This window comes from Nicotiana tomentosiformis, chromosome 12 (genome assembly GCF_000390325.3).
Source record: "Nicotiana tomentosiformis chromosome 12, ASM39032v3, whole genome shotgun sequence".
NCBI lineage: Eukaryota > Viridiplantae > Streptophyta > Magnoliopsida > Solanales > Solanaceae > Nicotiana > Nicotiana tomentosiformis.
In genome coordinates, this window is record NC_090823.1 from 8,915,177 (window position 1) to 8,938,492 (window position 23,316).

The following is a 23,316-nucleotide window of genomic DNA, read 5'->3' on the forward strand; positions in this document are numbered from 1 at the left end:
TTCCACCAAACTTTTACTGACTTGTTTAACATTTGAATTGTTGTGTATCTCTGTGTCAAATTCATGATAATATTTTTATTCTCCTTGATTTCTTGTAAAAACACTATGGCTTGGTTGTGGCACAAGTTACACATACATATGTGCAGTTAGAAGCATAGTCAATTATCTATTCTATTGGTAGAAAAATTCAGTTTTTCAGTTTAACCGAAATCGAACCGTTAAAAGCGATCACCGAACTGAACACTGAACTTTTTAAAACTATAAACCGCAAACCAGCCGAATAAACTGAAAAACTGAAACCAAAATTTTCAGTTCCGCCGGTTTTTTCGGTTCGGTCGGTATTATGCCTACCCCTAGGCGGTGGAGAGATTATGTGTTGACTGGACCAGCTGGGTCGCCTGCACTTACTTGGGAACAGTTCTCACAGCTATTTCTAGAGACGTTTCTGCCTATCACACTGAGAGCGGATTATCGCAGGCAATTTGAGTGCCTTCAGCAGGGCAGTATGACTGTTACTCAGTATGAAACCCGTTTTGTGGATCTAGTCCGCCATGCTCTCCTTTTACTTCCTACTGAGGGAGAGAGGGTGATGAGGTTTATTGATGGACTCACTCACCCTATCAGGCTTCAGATGGCCAAGGACACTAGAAGTGAGATTTCCTTTCAGGCGGCTGCTAATGTTGCTAGAAGGATCGAGGTGGTTCTTGCATAGGAGAGAGAACAAGGGTCTGATAAAAGGCCTCGTCAGTTCAGCGGGTTCAGTGGCGCCTCGTCTGGAGGCAGGAGTAATTTTGGTAGAGGCCATCCTCCCAGGCCGTTTCATTTAGCGCTCCAGGCATCCCACAATGCTTCAAGTGGTCGCGACCCTCATATGTCTCATTCTGACCAGCTAGCCTACAGTGCACCACCAAATCCTATTAGTGCACCTCCGCTCCACAGTTTCAGGGTGGTTACTCAGGTCGACAGGGTCAGCAGTCACATCAGCCGAGGTCCTGTTATACTTGTGGTGATCCGAGGCACATTTTGGTTAGACTCAGTTATATGCCAAATTTTCAAATGCGAATTTTGGTTAGACTCAATTATATGCCATGTTTTCAAAATGCGAATTTTGGTTAGACTCAGTTGCCTTTTTGGGGCATGTTGTATCTACATAAGGCATAAAAGTGGATCTTAAGAAGATTGAGGTAGTCTAGAATTGTCCTAGACCTACTTCCGCAACAGAGATCCGGAGTTTTCTGGGTTTAATAGGTTATTATTGTCGGTTTGTGGAGGGGTTTTCATCCATAGTATCCCCATTGACCAAATTGACCCAGAAGGGTTCCCCATTCAGATGGTCAGACGAGTGTGAGTTGAGCTTTCAGAAGCTCAAGACTGTTTTGACTACGACGCCAGTGTTGGTGGTGCCTACAAGTTCAAGATCTTATACGGTGTATTGTGATGCATCTCGCATTGGGCTTGGTGCAGTATTAATGCAAGATGGCCGAGTGATTTCATATGCGTCACGACAGTTGAAGGTTCATGAAAAGAATTACCCTGTTCATGACTTAGAATTGGCAGCCATTGTTCATGCGCTGAAGATTTGGAGGCACTACCTTTACAGCGTCTCATGTGAGGTGTTCACTGATCATCGTAGTCTACAGTATCTGTTCAAACAAAAAGATCTCAATTTGACTCAGAGAAGATGGTTGGAGTTGTCGAAAGACTATGATATCACCATTTTGTATCATTCCGGAAAGGCCAATGTGGTGGCCGATGCTTTGAGTAGAAAGGTTGTGAGTATAGGTAGCCTTGCGTATATTCCGGTTGGTGAGAGGCTATTAGCTGCAGATGTTCAGACTTTGGCTAATCAGTTCGTGAGGTTAGATGTTTCGGAGTCCAGTCGGGTTCTAGCTTCCACGGTCGTTCGGTCTTCCTTGTATGAATGTATCAAAGAGCGACAACATGATGATCCTCATTTGCTTATCGTTAATGACATGATACGACATAGTGGTGACAAGCAGGTTACTGTGGGGGAAGATAGAGTTTTGCGGATACAAGGTCGTATTTGTGTGCCTAATGTGGATGGGATTCGTGAATTAATTCTGGAGCAAGCCCACAGTTCCCGGTATTCTATTCATCCGGGTGCCGCCAAAATGTATCAAGATTTGCGGTAACATTATTGGTGGAGGAGAATGAAGAAGGATATAGTTACATGTGTAACTCAGTGTTTACATTGTCAACAAGTCAAGTACGAGCATTAGAGACCGGTGGTTTGCTTCACAAGTTAGAAATTCCTGAGTGGAAGTGGGAGCGTATAACTATGGATTTTGTTGTTGGACTCCCACAGACTCAGAGAAAGTTCGACGCAGTATGGGTCATTGTGGACAGGTTGACCTAGTCAGCACATTCCATTACAGTAGCAGTTACCTATTCTTCAGTGTGGTTAGTAGAGATCTACATTCACGAAATTGTTCGCCTTCACGGAGTGCCCGTGTCTATTATTTCTGATCGAGGTACGCAGTTCACCTTGCACTTCTGGAGGGCTGTACAACGTGAGTTAAGCACGCGGGTTGAGTTGAGTATAACATTTCATTCTCAGATGGACGGACAATCCGAGCGCACTATTCAAATATTGGAAGATATGCTTCACGCTTGTGTTATGAATTTCGTAGGTTCTTGGGATCGATTCTTGGCACTTGCGGAGTTTGTCTATAATAACAGCTACCAGTCGATCATTCATATTGCTCCATATGAAGCATTATATGGGAGGCAATGGTGTTCTCCAGTTGTCTGGTTTGAACCGAGATAGACTCGATTGTTGGGTACCAATTTGGTACAGGCTGCCTTGGATAAGGTCAAGATTATTCAGGATCTACTTCGCACATCTCAGTCTAGGCAAAAGAGTTATGCCGACTGTAAAGTTTGTGATGTTGCATTCATGGTTGGATAAAGAGTATTGCTCCAGGTTTTACCTATGAAGGGTGTAATAAGGTTCGGAAAGAAGGGCAAGTTGAGCCCTAGTATATCAGACCCTTTGAAATTCTTGAAAGGGTGGGTGAAATAGCCTAAAGGCATGCACTACCACCTAGTTTATCAGCAGTTCATCCAGTGTTCCATGTGTCTATGCTCTGGAAATATCATGGTGATCCGTACCATGTGTTAGTTTTTAGCTCAGTCTAACTGGACAAAGATTTGACTTATGAGGAAGAACCAATAGCTATTCTTGCTCGGCAGGTTCGACAGTTGAGGTCTAAGAATTATCCCTCAGTTCGAGTACAATGGAGAGGTCAGCCGGTTGAAGCATCTACCTCGGAGTCCGAGTCGGACATGCAGAGAAGATATCCATACCTTTTTACTAGCCTGGGTACTTTTTCTAATTCCGTTCGAGGACGAATATTTATTTTAGAGGTGGAGAATGTGATGACCTGATAGGTCATCTTTAAATTTAATATTCATTTCTGTGTTCCTAGACCTCGAATAACACCATTTAGAATTCCTCGATTTGCGTGCGTAGTCTGTATATTTTTCCGAAAAACTTTTATTGAAAAATTGATAAAAATATAAAATAGTGCTTTAAAAATCACTTAAGTTGACTTCGGTCAACATTTTGAGCAAAAAGATCCGGATTAGTGTTTTGAGAGTTCCAGTAGGTCCGTATCGTAATTTAGGACTTGGGCGTATTTCCGAAATTTAATTTGGAGGTCCCCAAGTTGAGTTATCGCCATTTATTGAAAATTAAAAGTTTGAAAGCTTAAAGATTTCAAAGTCTGACCGTGCTTGAATTTTTCCCCACTCACTCTCCCACTTTCACCAGTCATGTCCCCCACTCACATCTCCAATATCCCCTCCATCACCTGCACACTAATGCCTTACTCCTCACCCTCTGTACAAACATTGTACAAATTCCCCATTGTACAAAAAGGAGCAACCAAACCCAGCTGCGAAACAACTCAAAAACGACCTCAAAAACAGCTCTGTTTCCTAGTGAAATCAGATGCAAAACCAGCTACAAAACAGCCCCAATCATTAGCTAAAATCTCCAGCAAAAACAGCCATGTAAAGCCTCCTGTTCTTCACCCAAAACCAGATCTAAAACATCTCTAGATCACCAAAAAATGCAGCCAAAAACCAGCCACCAAACAGTCCCGAATCAGCTCCAAAACGCAGTTGAAACCGCTGTTCGAAACAACTCCAAAATGCAGCAACGAGAGCTGCTCGAAGCCATTCCGAAAGGCTGCCGCAAAACCATCAAAAATGCAACCAAAAGAGGCCTAAAAATCAGTCCAAAAACCTCTACAAATGTTGTCGTCCTTCATCCCAACGAGCAACTCCTCCATACTGTGTCAACTTCTACAAAGCGAGCCGAGTTCTAGTTGGGACAATCGAGGTTCGTTGAGATCTCCGGCGAGCCAAACTCCAGTCAGATTTCCTTTCTTTATGTCATTTGATTTCTTGAGAAGCTGTGTCGAGATTCGAGACATTCGGACACCAATTAGCGAGGCAAAGGTTTATTGAAATCTTGAGTAGGATGCAAATCGAGATAAGTGTCGTGGTTAACCTTGACTTGAGAGAGTAGGACTTGTTTGTCTATTTGCTACGTGATTTAATGTGCGAGTACAACGTATATGCGTAGTGACGAGTACTTATGTATTGTGGTTGAGTCAAATCATGTGGGTAAAATTTGTTCATTGTGAATAATTGCCTATTTAACTAAGATTTTCCTGCATAAGTTTATTATTTGTTTATTTGATCATTTTTCATGAAATTATTGCTAATTTAATTATTGTTGAATATTTTGGAAGGCGAGATCGGTATTCTGGTATTGAATTAATTGATAAGTATAGATCCCTGCATTTAAATACTCTTCCAAATTTATATTATCATTTCATGGTAAGGAAGAGTGTAAAGCACGAAGGGTGATGTTGTGCCATTTTCACATTTTTTTATTTATTGATTTATAAAGTGAGGAAGAGAGTCAAAGCAAGAAGGGTGATGTTGTGCCATTTAAATTATTTATTCATCATATTGTGGCAAGAAAGAGAGTTAAAGTACGGAGGGTGATGTCGTGCCATTCATATTATTTATTTATCATTTAATGGGAAGAATGAGAGTAAAAGCACGAAGGGCGGTGCCATTTTTATATTTCAGCTACCTATATTGTTGTTGGTGCATTATTTGGCTGCTACGTGACACTTCCCTGGCTGGAACTTTTATACCATTTCCCTTCACATGTTCCCTCCCAAATTTGTAAAATTGGTTAATTACTATGTTCAATATTTCTTCGTATATGTGTGTACTTGTTCAGGTTGTTTACGTATGTGTCTTGTCATAGCCTCGTCACCACTTCGTCGAGGTTAGGCTCAACACTTACGGAGTACATGGGATCGGTTGTACTCATACTACACTCTACACTTCTTGTGCAGATTTTGGAGTTGGTCCCAGTGGTGTACCATAGACTTGCTCGGATTCAGCTACCCAGAGGAGACTTGAGGTATAACTGCACAACGTCCGTAGTTTTGAAGTCCCCTTCTACTTTATCTTGACTGTGTATTATCTTTCAAACAACTTGAATTTTATTCAGACCTTTATTTGTATTATTCTAGTAGCTCGTGCACTTGTGACACTAGATGCAGGGATGTATTTGGATGATTCGGTTGTTATAGTCTTCCGCACTTTATTTCAGTAATTGACTTCCGTTTAATTTGATTTGTTTAAAAATGGTTAAGATTATTCTAACGCTGGTTTGCCTAGCAAGTGAAATGTTAGGCTCCATCATAGTCCTGAAGGTGAAAATTTCGGGTCGCGACATATCTAGTCTAATCTCGAAGAAGTAGTGACAAGGGGTTGACTTGAAACTTACTAGAAGTCAATAACAATAATATAAGTATATAAAGTAGGCATGGAGAGTATACAATAAGTATCAATGAAACAAATAAGAGCAACCACAATAAATAAGATCAGGAGCCTGTATCACATTCCCAACATCTCATAACTCGCCATGAAGGTGCTAACACAATTATACTCATACCAGAACCCATTTTGATTATTAAGCCTGAAGCTGCTAAGGCGAACGTCCCGATCCCATAAGAATAGTGGTACTCAGTATTGTCGAGGCGAACGACGCGATCCCATAAGAATAGTGGTACTCTGTACTGCCAAAGTGAATAGCCTGATCCCATAAGAATAATGTTACCATTATACTGCCTAGGCGAACGACCTGATCCCATAAAAGTGGTGTTATCATACTGCCCAGGTGAACGACTCGATCCCATTAGAGTAGAGAAATTTACCTTGTTTGCGGAAGTACTTGCTAGACTAAAAGATATGGAGTTTTAGTAGGTTATCAAGTATTCCCTAATTTTCTAAAATAAGAAGCTAAGTCGATAATTCCAATTTGAATCCCCAGTCTCAGCTCTAATCAAGACAATTACTACACATGATGGGCATAAATAGTACAATTAAAAGCATGATGTGAATCTAAGTCTACCCGAACATATCATGAAATATAGCTACGTACAAACTCTCTTCATCTCGTGCGTACGTATCTCCCCACATAAGTAGCACATAAAAATAATAAGTCTAAAGGGATAAGTTCTCTAAGGTTAGGCAAGAGACTTACCTTGGTCCCAAGTCGTCAATCCGGCTCTCCAACCTCATTAGAACCCTTCAAACGACGCCAAAGACTCCAAAACTAATCAAAAGTCATATAAACTAGTAAATATATGCTCAAGGTCCATATATTAGCTTTTATAGAATTTACCCAAATCAATTTGGAAGATTAATGAAATTCACCCTCGGGCCCACGTGCCCGGATTCCGAAATTTTTGAATATAATTGTTACCCATAAACTCCCGAACTCAAATATATAATTTTTTCCCATTTCAATCACCAAATTCGTGGTCAAATCCCAAATTTACCAAAACCCTACGTTCTTCTCAAATCCCACAAGTTATCATAATTTTTCCATGTTTAATCTACCTAAATTCCGCATAATTAACTTGAAAATGGGTGGGAGTTACTTACCTTAGGATATTGATGAGAATTCCCCTCAAATGTGCTCTCAAAATCGCCTAGGTCGAAATTAAATGTGAGGAAAAATGGCCTAGGTCTAGGATTAAAAGGCCTCACTTGCCCTTCTGCGGACCTTAGGTCGCACTTGCGATGCCGCACCTACGAAAAATCCATCGCAAAGCGGTTCTCACCAATATTGGCCAAGTCCGCTTCTGCGGAGAAGCACGCGCACATGCACATCCACTTCTACGGAAATGGTTCGCATCTGTGCACTCGCGCCTGCGGAGAAACTCCCGGTCCTGCGACCCCAAGCCTTCTTGGCCTTGCTTGCACTTGCAACCGCTTTCCTCGCACCTACGAGCTTGTAGGTGCGGTAAACACTCCGCTTCTGTGACCGCTGGCCAGACTACTCCAGGCTGCTTCTGCGATCGATGGGTTGCTTCTGCGATCGATGGGTCGCTTCTGCGATCTCGCACTTGCAGCCAATTCCATACATGTGCGAACGCACCAGACCTGAAGCCACCAACAGTCCTCCATGCCCAAAACTGAGTTTGATTCCAATCTGTTTTGCATTCGGAGCCCTCGGGACCCATCCAATTACACTCACGCATCCAACAACATAATACATACTCGCTTGCATGATCGAAACACTAAAATAATATCTAGAATTACAAATCGGATGCCAAAATGCATGAATTCGACATGAAACTCAAAATCTTCTAAAAACACTTCCACGCGTCCGATTCCTATCAAATCAACTCGGAATGATGTCAAAATTTGCGTGCAAGTCATAAATCACCATACGAAACTATTTCAAGGTTCATAATCCCAAACATACCTCGATAACCCCAAAGTTTACTCCAAACCAAACTTAAAGAACTTGAAAACCTTCAATGCGCCAACTTTCAATATTAAGTACCGAAATGCTCCCGGGTTATCCGAAACCCGATCTGAACACGCGCCCAAGTCCAAAATTATCGTACGAACCTATTGAAACCATCCAATCCTAGATCCGAGTTCGTTTATTCAAAATATTGACCCAAGTCAAACTTAATCATTATAGGCTACTATTAAGGAATTAAGTGTTTCAATTTCAACCCGAACCCTTCCAAACCTAAACCAGCCATCCCCGCAGGTCGTAAAACAGTAAAAGCTCATATGGGGAGTCTTAATTAGGGGGAATGGAGATCTAGAAAGAAAAACGACCGGTCAGGTCGTTACACCTTCACAAGTTAATGTTTTTTTTTAAAAAGAGCAATAAAATAATGAGAAGTTATAATTTGTAATGGAATGAAAGTACCTTTATATATATAAAGAATAAGAATTTACCATTACTTCACTAGCTATCTCATTTATTTGTCGTTCATTCTTTCTCATATATATTTTTTTGAATACCTCAATATGACTTAGTTTCACACTAGCCTTCTTTGTCATCTAGTTAAATAGTAAAAATGTGTATAAAAAATATTCAATAAAACAAGAATTGATATATAAATTACAGAAAGCAAATGGCAAATATGGCTTACATATCTATAATTTGAGAATGACTTTTTCTTCCTGATGTGTGTGGCAAAGTCACATTCTTTCGGCTTTATTTGTTCCTCTTGACCTTTTCCTAGAAAAGTCAGACATAATTTTATACGTTAGAGTCAATTCCCTGCCAAACATCAAATCAAAAACCAAAATTTTTAAAAGAAAAAAAAGAAAAAGTGAGAATAATGCCAGAGGAAAAGTACAAAGGAAAAAGTATGATCATCATATGGAATGAGCTAATAGTATGTGTTATGTCACGCTCCGAACCTGAGGGGGCGAGACCGGCACCCGGTGCCTTACCTAACCTAGCGTACTAACTTGTGACTAAGGGACTCTAAATATATAATGTCATAATTTGGCCATGGGGCCACATTGCAAGACAATTTGCGAAGAAAAATATAAACTGAACGGAAACTAGCGCTACTAAACATCAATATAAAGTTGGGCCGACAAGGCCGTCATAACTACTACAGCCAACAAACCAACAAAATATACATACCAGGCCTACAAGCCCAACATACTACACTAACTGACATGATATATCTACAAGCCTCTACTGATGGATGTATTATGATCGAAACAGGACACTGACCTACCCATAATATATATATATATATATATATATATACAAAAGATGTACACGAAACCCTAGACCCGACAACTCCGAAGGACATGGAGCTTACCGATCAGGCTGAACTCGGGAAACACCTACTGAGGAGGTCTACCCGTCTGTCTATCTGAACCTGCACGCAAGAAATGCAGCGTCCCCAGAAAAGGGACGTCGGTGCGAAATAATGTACCGAGTATGTAAGGAAATAACATAACTGAAAGCTGAACTGATAATATAATAACTGAAAGTAACTGGGAGTCAAAGATGATCTGGAGATATACTTACATGATGATACTGACTCAACTCCTTCAATATAGTAAGTAAAATAAATACCCGGCCCTATAAGGCTCGGTACGTGTAACTTCTCGGCCGTAGTAGGCTCGCTCATAGGCGCTCGGCCATACTAGGCTCTATATCTCAGCCATCCTGGGCTCACTCATATGCACTCGGCCACAATAGGCTCGATATATAACTTACCATCTGATCAGAGGTTGCCCAATAGGGGCCTGCCCACCGATTATAGCTCGGTGGTGATGAAAGTACTTTAATACTATATATATATATATATATATATATATATATATATATAGACTCTCTGCTCTCGTGGCTGAAATAAGACAATACTTATCTTAATAGAAAGTCCCAATAAGGGAGAATACTATACCTTATAAGACTAGGATAATATGAATAAATTCAGGAATACAAACATCTCTTTATGTCTCGTTATCAAACACATGTAGGTGCGAGATCATGCCAAAATGAAAGAAAGGTTTAGCCTTAACATACCTTATCACAATCTTTCCAATTACCAAGTTGAACTCACCTCTTCGCACCTTAACTACAACAACGATAATAATACTATCATTAAGTTACGAAAGGTACAACTATCGCACAACGAATGACAAGCTTATTTTGTATTAAAACGGGCAGCATCTCTCCAATAATAAAAACATATATACATTATTTTCCAATGTTATATACACCACAAAGTACTACAAAACAGCCCAACACACCCCAATCTCTTCATACACAAAACGACCATTGTAGTAGTGTCAATCAACCTGAAAATGTTACGACGAACGACTAGCCTACCACCCTGCATTTATGTGGTGTTTATCCACACCCTTACTACTCAAAAACTCCACAAAATAGTAATAAAACATGCAGCCCAACAGCAACACAAAATAGCCCACAAAATAGTCCGCTACAAGTGAATAACTCGAACTCACGGCTTCCGATCACCGTCCCGTGAGTTCTTACAAATATAGAACGACTTACCATGCATTTACAGCAGAAACAATTGGATGAAATAGAGCAGTAAACTTACATTATTTTTTGGATAAATCAGCTCCTATCTTGGCTCTTCAAACTCTAGGTTTTACCTCCAATTAGGACTTGAAAAGGAGAGAAAATCAATTAGGGTTTGTGGACAATTTGTGAGAGGAGTTTTGTAGAGTTTATGTCTGGTTATTATGCCCTATTATCAGTCTAATATATGAAGGAAATAGGCCTTTAAAAGGCCTCTTTGGACGACCCGAACCGGCCCATTTTTGGGCGACCCGAACCAGCCCATTTTTGGGCGACCCGAACTGGCCCATTTTTGGACTCTCATTTAAGCAAGTAGGTGACACATGTACTTGTCACCTAGCAGTCTGCGCAATCTCGCAAAAATGCCCATATCTCTCTACTCCAATATCGTATTGATAAACGGTTTAATGCGTTAGAAAATAGACTCATAGATATTCAATTGATGGGTGGAACACCCCATAACTCTAAGTATATTTGGAGAAAATCACAGTTATATTTGACCTAAAGTTTCAGTAAAACTTATGAACGTAACTTATGATGACTTTCATCAACTTTTGTTCCACAACTCGCTTGACTTCAAAACATAATACACGACTAACATAACGCATAGCATAATGTTATAACATTCCCAACTTGTCAACTTTCGACGAAACATTATTTTCATCAACTTCTTTAGCTTCTGAACCTTCCAACCTTCTTTGTACTTGTTGTTAATGATCTTGAATATTTGTAGCCTCCGAGGTAACACAATTAACTTACTTTATATATTTTTAAAGATGATCTCAATTTTTGGTCCTACATTAGTTTGCTCACGACGCACTTTTACGTACGAAAATATAGGGTGTAACATCATTCCCCCCTTGGGAACATTCATCGTCGAATGTTTACTCTTAGAGACTTTGGAATTGTTTTTCCAGAGTCTCCTCCATAAACTAGACTAAAACTAACCTACATGCAACCAGAAAACATACTATGCATGCCACACATGGCCAATGTCTATAAATAGCAACACTTTGCCTCAAACTGCCGTAAATCATAAATACTGAAAGTCAAGAAATAAGAGCTTACCTGATGACCTACTAGCTTGAATAGAGCTGTATTGTAGCATCCCATCTCGAGCTATATCTTCAGTTGGAAATAGGTGGGGGTATTTAGACTTCTTTTCTTTCTCCGCTTCCCACGTCATCTCTTCCACATTCTTACTTTTCCATAAAACCTTCACAGAGGCTACCTCCTTATTTCGTAGCTTGCAGATTTGCCGGTCTAGGATGGCAACTGGAATTTCCTCGTATGACAAGTCCTCCATAATCTGTACATCATCCATGGACACCACTCGGGTAGGATCGCCAATGCACTTTCGTAACTTAGATACGTGAAAAACTAGATGGACATACTCCAATTCTGAGGGCAATTCTAACTCACAAGCTACTTGGCCCACTTTCTGAATGATCTTATAAGGCCCAATATACCGTGGGCTAAGCTTGACTTTCTTGTCAAATCTCATCATGCCCTTTTTAGGTGATACCTTTAAGAATACCCAGTCATTAACCCCTAACTCTAATTCTCATCTCCGCATGTCAGAATATGATTTCTGACGACTCTGAGTTGTCAACAGTCGCTCCCGGATAAGCTTTACTTTCTCTACGGCCTGCTGAACCAGGTCTGGACCATGTAACCCAGATTCTCCAACATCAAACCACCCTATAGGAGATCTGAACTTACGCCCATACAAAGCCTCGTACGGAGCTATCTAGATACTGGAGTGGTAACTATTATTATATGCAAACTCGATAACATGTAGATGTTCATCCCAACTTCTTTTAAAATCCAACACACATGCTCGTAACATATCCTCGAGCGTCTGAATTGTGCGCTCGGCTTGTCCATCAGTCTGTGGATGAAAAGTTGTGTTGAGATTCACCTGAGTCCCTAGACCTCTCTGAAATGACCTCCAAAAATATGCTATAAACTGGGCCTCACGGTCAGATATAATAGATATTGGTACTCCGTGTAGCCGCACTATCTCCTTAATATATAACTTTCTATAATCATCTTCTGTATATGTAGATCTGACCGGTAGGAAATGAGTTGATTTCATGAGCCTATCGACTATCACCCATATAGAATCGAACTTACAATGAGAACGAGGTAAACCCGTGACAAAGTCCATGTTTATCGCCTCCCATTTCCACGTCGGGATCTCTACAGTCTGTATTAGCCCTCCGGGCTTCTGATTCTCTACCTTCACCTGTTGGTAACTAGAACACTGGGCGACAAACTCAGCAATGTTCTTCTTCATACCATTCCACCAGTACACATCCTTAATGTCATGATACATCTTTGTCGACCCAGGATGAATGGAGTACCACGAATCATGTGCCTCTGACATAATCCTGTCTCGTAGCCCTGCTACATATGGAACACAGATGGCCCCTGTATCTGAGAACCCCATCTCCCTTGAGCTCTAACAATGACTTCTTCTGCTGCGGAACTCGCTCTCTCAACTCGGCCAACTCTGGGTCCACATATTGCCTTTCCTTGACTTCAACTATGAGAGATGATTTTGCAGTGTTTTGGAGTACAACTCTACTATTGTCAGAATCTACTAACCGAACCCCCAAACAATCCAATTGATGAATCTCTCTAGTTAATAGTCTTTTCTCGGCCTCTACATGTGCTAAGCTACCCACAGATCGACGACTTAAGGCATCTGCTATAACATTAGCTTTCCCTGGATGGTAGAGAATGTTAACATCGTAATATTTCAATAACTCAAGTCATCACCTATGTCGCAAATTCAACTCTTTTTGCTTGAAAATATATTGCAGGCTTTTATGATCTGTAAATATATCAACATGAACACCATATAAATAATGTTGCCATAACTTAAGTGCATGGACAACCGCAGCTAACTCGAGGTCGTGGGTTGGATAATTCCTCCCATGCTTCCTTAACTGACTTGAAGCATACGCAATTACCTTCCCATGTTACATCAGGACACATCCTAACCCGACACCTGAGGCATCACAATACATGGCATAACCCTCTATACCCTCTGGAAGTGGTAGAACTGGCGTTGAGGTCAACCTGTTCTTAAGCTCTTGGAAACTTCACTCGCAAGCCTCCGTCCACTAAAACTTAGTTGCTTTCTGTGTCAACTTCGTCAATGGTGCGAAAAGGGAAGAAAAACCCTCTACGAACCTCCGGTAGTATCCTGCTATGCCTAGAAAGCTACGAACCTCTGTCGAAGTGGTAGATCTAGGCCAAGATTTCATGGCCTCAATCTTCAGAGTGTCTACCTTTATACCTTCATCGGATACATTATTCCCCAAGAATGCTACAGACTTCAACCAGAACTCATATTTAGAAAACTTAGCATACAACTTATGATCACGGAGGGTTTAGAGTACCGCTCACAGGTGGTCCGCATGCTCATCCTCAGAACTTGAATAAACCAGAATATCATCAATAAATACTATCACAAACAAATCTAAAAACGGTCGGAATAGGCTATTCATCATGTCCATAAATATGACGTGTGCATTCGTCAACCCGAAGGATGTGACAAAGAACTCGAAGTGTCCATATCGGGTCCTAAAGGCTATCTTTGGAATATCTTTCTCCCGAACTCTGACCTGGTGGTATCCTGACCTCAAATCTATCTTTGAAAAGAATCTAGCCCCCTGCAACTGATCAAACAAGTCATCGATCATTGGAAGTGTATACTTATTCTTAATAGTTACCTTGTTCAGCTGCCTATAATCGATACACATCCTCAGCAAGCCGTCTTTCTTCCGCACAAACAATACCGGTGCACCCCAATGTGAGGTACTGGGCCTGATGAAACCTTTCTCCAGCAAATCTTTTAACTACTCCTTCAACTCTTTCAATTCGGCAGGTGCCATTCTATACGGAAGAATGGATATTGGTTGAGTTCCTGGAAGTAAATCGATGGTAAATCAATCTCTCGCTCTGGTGGAATACCTGGAAGCTCATCTGGAAACACATTTGCATACTCTTTGACTATGGGAATAGACTAAAGTGTAGGTATCTCAGCATTTGCATCTCTAACTCGCTCAATATGATAAATGCATCCTTTTGCGATCATTTTCCTCGCCTTTATATAGGAAATAAACCTACCTCTGGGTGTCGCTGTATTACCTACCCATTCAAGGACTAGCTCACCTGGAAAATGAAATCTGGATGCCTTTGCTCGGCAATCAAGTGTGGCATAGCAAGCTTCCAACCAGTCATTGCCCATGATAACATCAAAATCCATCATCTCTAGCTCAACTAGGTCGGCTGAGGTTTGACGACTACAAGATTTCACCGTACAACCTCGGTAAACCCGTCTAGCAATAATCGGTTCTCCGACCGGTGTAGATACCGCAAAAGGATCACTTAGTATTTCACGCACAATACCAAACTTCCCCACGACAAAAAGGGTAATATACGATAAGGTAGATCCTGGGTCTATCAATGCATAAGCATCATGAGAGAAAATGGTCAATATACCTGTCACAACGTCTGATGAAGACTCCTGGTCATGTCGACCCGCTAAAGCATAGATACAGTTCTGATTACCACCTGAGCGACAACCTCTACCTCTGCCTCGACCTCTATAGCCGAAGACTGAGACTCGTGCCCTGAAGGATGCACATACATAGATGATCCTGTTACTGAACTCGCTGGTTGTGCCATACCCCCAGAATCTCTATTTGGTCAATCTTACATCATATGCCCCGGACGCCTACATGTATAACAAGCATCAGAATCTGCTCTACATTGGCCCAAGTGTCCTCTACCACAAATGTCACACCGCGGCGGAAATGACCATGTCTGCCTTGAACCTCGCTGTCGCTACAAACCCAAAGCCCGTGGGCTCTCACCTGGTCCTGACTGAGTATAGCGATCATACCTGTAACCCTATAACTGAGGTGGCGGAGGACTAGGTGGTCGTCCAAAGTACTGGGGCCTATAACTACCCTAAGACTGCTCCTGAGACCTGGGAAATCTCATCCTCTTATGCTGCCCTTGCTCATTCCTCTTTGTAACCTGCTGCCGATGCCTGCCCCTTTCTATATTCTGAGCGAATGACTGAATCTGGGAGGTATCCATACTCTCCCGCAATGCAGCGGTGGCACATGCCTCAGTCAACTCTGGGGCTAACCCTGCTATAAACCTATGGATCGTGTCCCGCATAGTAGCAATTATGGATTGTGCATATCTGGCCAATGAGTCAAAACAGAGACTATACTCTCGAACACTCATATTACCCTACTTGAGGGCTAGAAACTGATCGACCCGAGCCTGTCGGATATCCCGCGGTAAGTACTAGTCAAGGAAAGCATCTTAAAAATTCTCCCAAATAGCTGGAGGTGCATCACGTCCCCTGGACCTCTTCCATCCCTCGTACCAAAGGATGACTATATCTCGGAATCGAAAAGCTGCTAGCTCAACTACCTCTTTCCCTATGGCATGCATAACCTGAAAGATCCTGTGAAGCCGATCTATGAAATCCTGCGGGTCCTCCCTTTGTTCTGTCCCCGTGAACTCTGGGAGACTCAAAGAAATAAACTCTCGGACCCTTGAACTCCCAGACCCCTCAGAAGAGCCTGCACTAGCTAAGGCCCTAGCTTGTTGTTGGGTAGTTACCAACTGTGTCAACAAATGCACCGCACTCCTCAAGTCCCGATCTGATGGAAGTGGAGGGGGAACTGGATGTACGGTATCCCTAGGAATCTCCTCAGGTGGTGGAGGACCCGGTAATGGCTTAGTAGGGGTCTTGCCCTAGGCCTCAGACTGGGCCCCATCTACTGGGGTACCCTACTGGTCTCCTCACCTGTTGTTGTATCTCCCATATGGCTAGACGTAGTATTCCTAGACATCATCATCTGTGTATGCAAACACCAACACGTAAGTTTAACTTAAATTTCCTATAACTCAGTTCTACAGTAGGATTTAGATTTGAAAGAATAGTAACCAACCCCTAAATGCCCTGTAGTTCCCTGCTTATATAATGTGGTGCACAACATATCTATAAACAAGACCCTACTAGACATGGCTTGTAGACTCCCTAGGACAGACTGCTCTGATATCAAATTTGTCACGCCCCGAACCTAGGGGGCGAAACCGGTACCCAGTGCCTCACCTAACCTAGCGTACCAACTTTCGACTAAGGGACTCTGAACATATAGTGTCATAATTTGGCCATGGGGCCACATTGCAAGATAATTTGCGAAGCAAAATATAAAATTGAACAGAAATTAGCGCTATTAAACATCAATATAAAGTTGGGCCTACAAGTCCGTCATAACTACTACAGCCGACAAACCAAAAAAATATACATACCAGGCCTACAAGCGTAACATACTACACTAACTGACAGGATATGTCTACAAGCCTCTACTGATGGATGTATTGTGATTGGAACATGGCCCCGACTTACCCATAATATATATACATACATACAGAAAATGTACATAAAATTCTAGACCTGACAACTCTGAAGGACGTGGAGCTTACCGATCAGGCTAAACTCGGGAAACACCAGCTAAGGAGGTCTTCCCGTATGTCTATCTGAACCTGCACGCATGAAATACAACATCCCCATAAAAGAGACGTCAGTACGAAATAATGTACCGAGTATGTAAGGCAATAACATAACTGAAAGTTGAACTGATAATATAATAACTGAATATAGCTGGGAATCAAAGATGATCTGGAGATATACTTACCTGATGATACTAACTCAACTCCTTCAATATAGTAAGTAAAATAAATGTCTGGCCCTATAAGGCTCAAAACGTATAACTGCTCGGTCGTAGTAGGCTATCTCATAGGCACTCGGCCATACTAGGCTCTGTATCTCGTCCATCCTGGGCTCTCTCATTGGCGCTCGGTCACAGTAAGCTCGATATATAACTTACCATCTGATCAAAGGTTGCCCAATAGGGTCTTGCCCACTGATTATAGCTCGATGGTGGTGAAAGTACTATAATATTGTATAATCTATGCTCTCTTGGATGAAAGAAGACAATACTTAGCTTAATAGAAAGTCCCAATAATAGAGAATACTGTAACTTATGAGACTAGGATAATATGAATAAATTCAGGAATACGAACATCTCTTTATGTCTCGTTATCAAACACATGTAGGTACGAGATCATGCCAAAATGAAGGAAAGGTTTAGCCTTAACATACCTTATCACAATATTTCCAATCACCAAGTTGAACTCGCCTCTTCTCACCTTAATCTACAACAACGATAATAATACTATCATTAAGTTACGAAAGGTACAACTATCGCACAATGAACGACAAGCTTATGTTGTTTTAAAACGGACAGCATCTCCCCTATAATCCTTACTTCCTCCAAATTCAAGATAACACCAATAACGCAACACTAACAACATATATACATTATTTTACAACCTTATATACACCACAAAGTACTACAAAACAGCCCAACACACCCCAATCTCTTCATACATAAAACGACCATCGTAGTCATGTCAAATAGCCCGAAAATGTTATGACGAATGACCAGCCCACCACCCTGAATTTATGTTGTGTTTCTCCACACCATTCCTCCTCCAAAACTCCATAAAAGAGTAGTAAAACATGCAGTCCAACAACAACACAAAACAGTCCACAAAATAGTCCGCTACAAGTGAATAACTCGAACTCACGACTTCCGATCACCATCCAGTGAGTTCTTACAAATATAGAACGACTTACCATGAATTTACAGCAGAAACAATGGATGAAATAGAGCATTAAACTTACCTTATTTGTTGGTAACTCCGCTCCTATATTGGTTCTTCAAACTGTAGGTTTTACCTCCAACTAGAACTTGAAATGGAGAGAAAATCAATTGGGGTTTGTGGGCAATTTTTGGGAGGATTTTTGCAGAGCTTATATCTGGTTATTATGCCCTATTATCAGTCTAATATATGAAGGAAATATACCTTTAAAAGGCCTCTTTGGACGACCCGAACTGACCCATTTTTGGGCGACCCGAACTGGCCCATTTTTGGACTCTCATTTAAGCAAGTAGGTGACACACCTACTTGTCACCTAGCAGTCTGCGCAGTCTCGCAAAAATGCCCATATCTCTCTATTCCATTATCATATTGACAAACGGTTTAATGCGTTAGAAAATAGACTCATAGATATTCAATTGATGGGTGGAACACACAATAAATTTAAGTATATTGGGAGAAAATCACAGTTACATTTGAACTAAAGTTTCAGTAAAACTTATGAACGTAACTTGTGATGACTTTCATCGACTTTTGTTCCACAACTCACTTGACTTCAAAACATAACACATGACTATCATACGGCTAACATAACTCATAACATAACCTCCTCATCATATTAAGCACCCTAGTCTCACCCCAAAAGTACATGTTATAACATTCCCAACTTGTCGACTTTCGACGAAATATTATTTTCTTCAATTCCTTTAGCTTTTGAACCTTCCAACTCTCTTTGTATTTGTTGTTCATGATCTTGAATATTTGTAACCTCCGAGGTAACAAGATTAACTTACTTTATATTCAAAGATGATCTCATTTTTTGGTCCTACATTAGTTTGCTCACGACACACTTTTACGTACGAAAATATAGGATGTAACATGTTAAAGGCAACCGAAAAAGATACTTGCTTCTCCAAGAATACCTTTGCTTCTTTAGAGCTCCAATAATGAACTAACGTACGCCATTGATCCTTTTTTACCCTACCTGGATGTTTAGCTAAGCGCTTATTATAGTTGTCGTATGGTTTATAACCGATTCTTTTTGCCTCATGCTTCCATTCTTTCCATTTAGTCCCAACTGATATCATCAAAATATGTCTCATATCATAAGTTGCATCAATATTTCCCTGTAAACATAAACATCTAACACACACAGAGAGACATACATATCTTAGTATGTAACTTTTTTTTAAACACCTTAATATGAGCCTATATCCTGTTCTTGAACAGATCAGGCACAAGCCTCCAATCTTTATGATTTAATGGAGATAAAATGCCATTCCGTGCTATGATTAAGCCAATTCAAACTATAGAACACCATAATTAACATCTTCATTAAATAAAACTTCCAAAAAACTAGTATCAAAATGATATCTAATTGAACTAAAGTTAGGACTATTTTATATTGAACTACTAACCGAGATCATGTTAATCTAATCCTTTTCAAATAACACCATTCTTTCTATATAGTAAGTTTAAGTAGAAATATAATCTGCAAGCAAACGTAAAGAGCATGAATAACTAAGAAAGAACAAACCCAGTGAGCATTTTCAGAACACAGCAATCTCATATTTGAAATACGGCAAAGACAAAAAAAATTAAGGACCTACCAAAAAACATTTCTTTCATTCATCGATTAGTCAACTATGTCTCAGATCCTAGCAAGTTAAAGTTGCCTATAAAAATTTATGTTCCTTGTGTTATGTTTAATAAAATCCAAACAACTATGAAAAAAGAAAGAAAATTGTTAACTAAACTAGGTACCTGCAAAAACTCGAATATCACATGCAAAACTTCTTTTAAAAAACAACATCTGAACAACCTAAAAAATAAAGAAAACTATTATCTAAACTAGGTACCTACAAATATTCGAATTTGTACTATTTTGTGGAGAATTAGTGGCGTTGAAAGCAATATGAAGAAAACACATAAAACCCTTCAAAAGCCTCAACGCCAAAACCTTCTCCTTGTCAAAGTAATTGGGATAGCAGAGTGGAACGCAAAAAATTAGATCTCTTGAGGAATTATAAGTAATAAAGAAAACTGTATTTCTTAGAATTTAGAGGAGGGAAGCAAAATTCTTACCCCCAAAATCTTTTCCTTCTAAATTACATATACACTCCATATAGCCTTTTTCGGAACACTAATTTGTAGTGAGGCAATATATTCAGAGTTGTGATGACCCGAAAGATCATCTTATATTTTAGAGCCTAATTCTGTATTTTGAGGTCTCAAAAATCTCATTTTAACTTTTTTCGATTTGCGTGCACAGTCTGGATGTTCTTCCGAAAGGCTTACATGTTAAAAACTGATAAAAATAAGAATATTTGCCTTAAAAATTAACTTGAGTTGACTTCGGTCAACGTTTTGAGTAAATTAATCCGGATCCATATTTTAACGGTCCTGGTAGGTCCGTATCGTAATTTGGGACCTGAGCGTATGCCCGAAATCGAATTCTGAGGTTCCTATCTCGAGATATGAAATTTTGATAAAAATAATTAAAAGTTTGAAAGTTTAATGATTTTAAGAATTGACTGATGTTTGGTCTTGTTGATACCGGATTCGTATTTTGATTTTGGAGCCCGGTACAGGTCCACTATAATATTTATGACTTGTCTGTCAAATTTGGTGAAAAACGGAGTTGGTTTGACGTGATTCAGACGTCCGGTTATGAAAATAGAAGTTTCAAAGTTTTCTTGATAATTTCATTTGATTTGGTGCTCAATTCGTAGTTCTAGGTGTTATGTTGGCGATTTGATCGCGCGCGCGAGCACGCTCGAATGATATTTTAGGACTTGTATGCATGTTTGGTTTAGATCCCCAAGGGCTCGGGTGAGTTTCGGATAGGCTACAGGATGATTTGAACCTAGAAATTCTGGTTTTCTGCAGTTTCAGGTGCCTTCTGGTTTCCTTCTTCGCGTTCGCGGAGGCACTATCGCAAATGCGATGTGTGAGCTGGGCTTGGGGATGGTTTGTTCTACGTGAACGCGAGGCCATGGCCGCGAACGCGGAGCAATGGGGGTCTGCTATTCGCGAATGCGACAGGCAACACGCGAACGCGTAGAGTAATTGGAAGTGGGCTGGGGATCAGTGAGTTGTTCTATGCGAACGCGAGACAAGGCTCACAAACGTGATGGTCAGGGGGATAGACCATCGCGAACGTGTGCAATCCTTCGTGAACGCGAAAGCCATTCGGGCTGCTGCGCATCGCGAACGTGGCAGGCTTTTCGCAAACGCGAAGAAGGCCTGAAGCCCAGACCTTAAAATATTTCAAAAATGGGATTTTACCCATTTTTCATAAACCCTCAATTAGAGCTCGGACTAGGTACGATTTTGACGGGAAAACTCAACACCAATTCATAGGTTTGTACTCTTTAACTTATTTTCTTCCTTTTCTATGATCACCCATTAAATTCCTAACCCAAGTCATTGTTCTTTCATGGTAGAAAACTAGGGATTTAGGAAGAATTGGGGGGTTTTGCAAAATTGGGGATTTAGACCTCAATTTGGGATTAGATTCCGAAACTAATTATATAATCGGGCTCGGGGGTGAATGAGTGAATGAATTTTGGTCCGAACCTCGCATTTTGACAAAGCGGACAGGAGGTCGATTTTTGACTTTTGGGGGAAAAGTTTGGAAAATCTAAATTTATGCATTTTAATTGATTTCTTTAGTAATATTTGATATTATTGAGTCGTTTATGGATAGATACGAGCGAGTTTAGAGAAAAAACTGTAATTGAGCATTGAGTGGCATGTGGAGCGAGGTAAGTATTGTGTCTAACTTTGACTTGAGGGAATTAGGAACCCTCAGACTATTTGCTATGTGAAATTTATGTGAGCGGCATATATGTGAGGTGACGAGTACTTATGTGCCGCCAATTTATCTATTTTTCTTGTTTTCCCGTTTTCCTCATATTATCTCTTTCCCTGTCTTAACTGTTACATGCTCTAATTAGGTTCCCATGCATAATTGCTACTTGTTAGACATTGTTTACCCTTGTTCATGATATTGTTCTTTCCATAGTTCCATTATCTCCTATTATTTTCTTAAGCAGTTTTATCGGTACCTTTCTGCTGTATATTCTGAATTGGTCTCGCTGTGTAGTATTTCTTACGTGAACTTTCATGGTGTACACGATTCCTATTTATTTTAGTTTGAAGTTTAAGTTTTGTGAAAGGATTCTGTGATTTATATTGTGAAATTTCTGTATATATTGAGTAAATAATATTGATATGGCGGGATCGGGTTGCACGCCGTAACACTTTTATTTATATTCACTGTCGTTTATGCTATTATGAGGAAATAAGGGAGGAATATGAGATGCACGATGGGATCGGGTTGCGCGCAACAATAAACTATGTGTTTATGGTTTCTCTGTGTTAGCCTTATGGTATTCTCTTTTGCACTTAAGGATCGGTAATTTCTGAACACTGTTGATATATCTCCGGGAGTTGACGTATTTCTTGCAATTTACCGCTTTCTTCTATTCTGCATTTCCTATCCTGCTTTTATTATATATACTGCGTGCAGGTTATAGTGTAAGTGACCCGACTTAGCCTTGTCACTAATTCGTCGAGGTTAGGCTCGGCACTTACCAGTACATGGGGTCGGTTGTACTGATACTGCACTCAACAGTTTCTGTGCAGATTTTGGTACTGGTCCGAGCTGATCGTGAGGTTGGCTGCAGGATTTGTCTGATAGGAGACCAAAGGTAGATCTGTCGGCGTCCGCAGACCCTGGCGTCCCCTTCTATACATTACACTTTATTGTTTCTTTGATTTCGAAAACAGTTGTATCTCTTTCAAACATTTACTTGTAAAAAAATCTTAGAAGTTCGTGAATTGTGACTCCAGATACGGGTAGTAGTATGTATATATTGAGGCTATTATATATTTTCACGCTCATTTTAAAACTCGTTATAGGTGGTTTGTTGTTAATTACTGAAATGTGAAAGAATTGGTTTAATGACTCTCTAACGTTAGCTTGCCTAGCAAGTGAAATGTTAGGTGCCATTACGGTCCCGACGGTGGGAATTTCTTGTCGTGACAAGAGCCGAAGATCAAATTTGACTAAAATTGGATTGAGTTTGATAAGAGATTGAGCCGAT

At 40.4% G+C, this 23,316-nt stretch overlaps 1 protein-coding gene across 1 annotated transcript; it reads right to left on the reverse strand.

Annotated features, from left to right (window-relative positions):
• Window positions 1-11,384: 11,384 nt before the first annotated feature.
• On the reverse strand, window positions 11,385-12,779 carry LOC138902214 (uncharacterized). Its single transcript, XM_070190058.1, has 3 exons — window positions 12,558-12,779; window positions 11,510-11,966; window positions 11,385-11,389 (listed from the first exon to the last, which is right to left on the reverse strand). The coding sequence occupies exons 1-3, from the start codon at window positions 12,777-12,779 to the stop codon at window positions 11,385-11,387; spliced, it is 684 nt and encodes a 227-aa protein (XP_070046159.1).
• Between the last annotated feature and the right edge of the window lie 10,537 nt (window positions 12,780-23,316).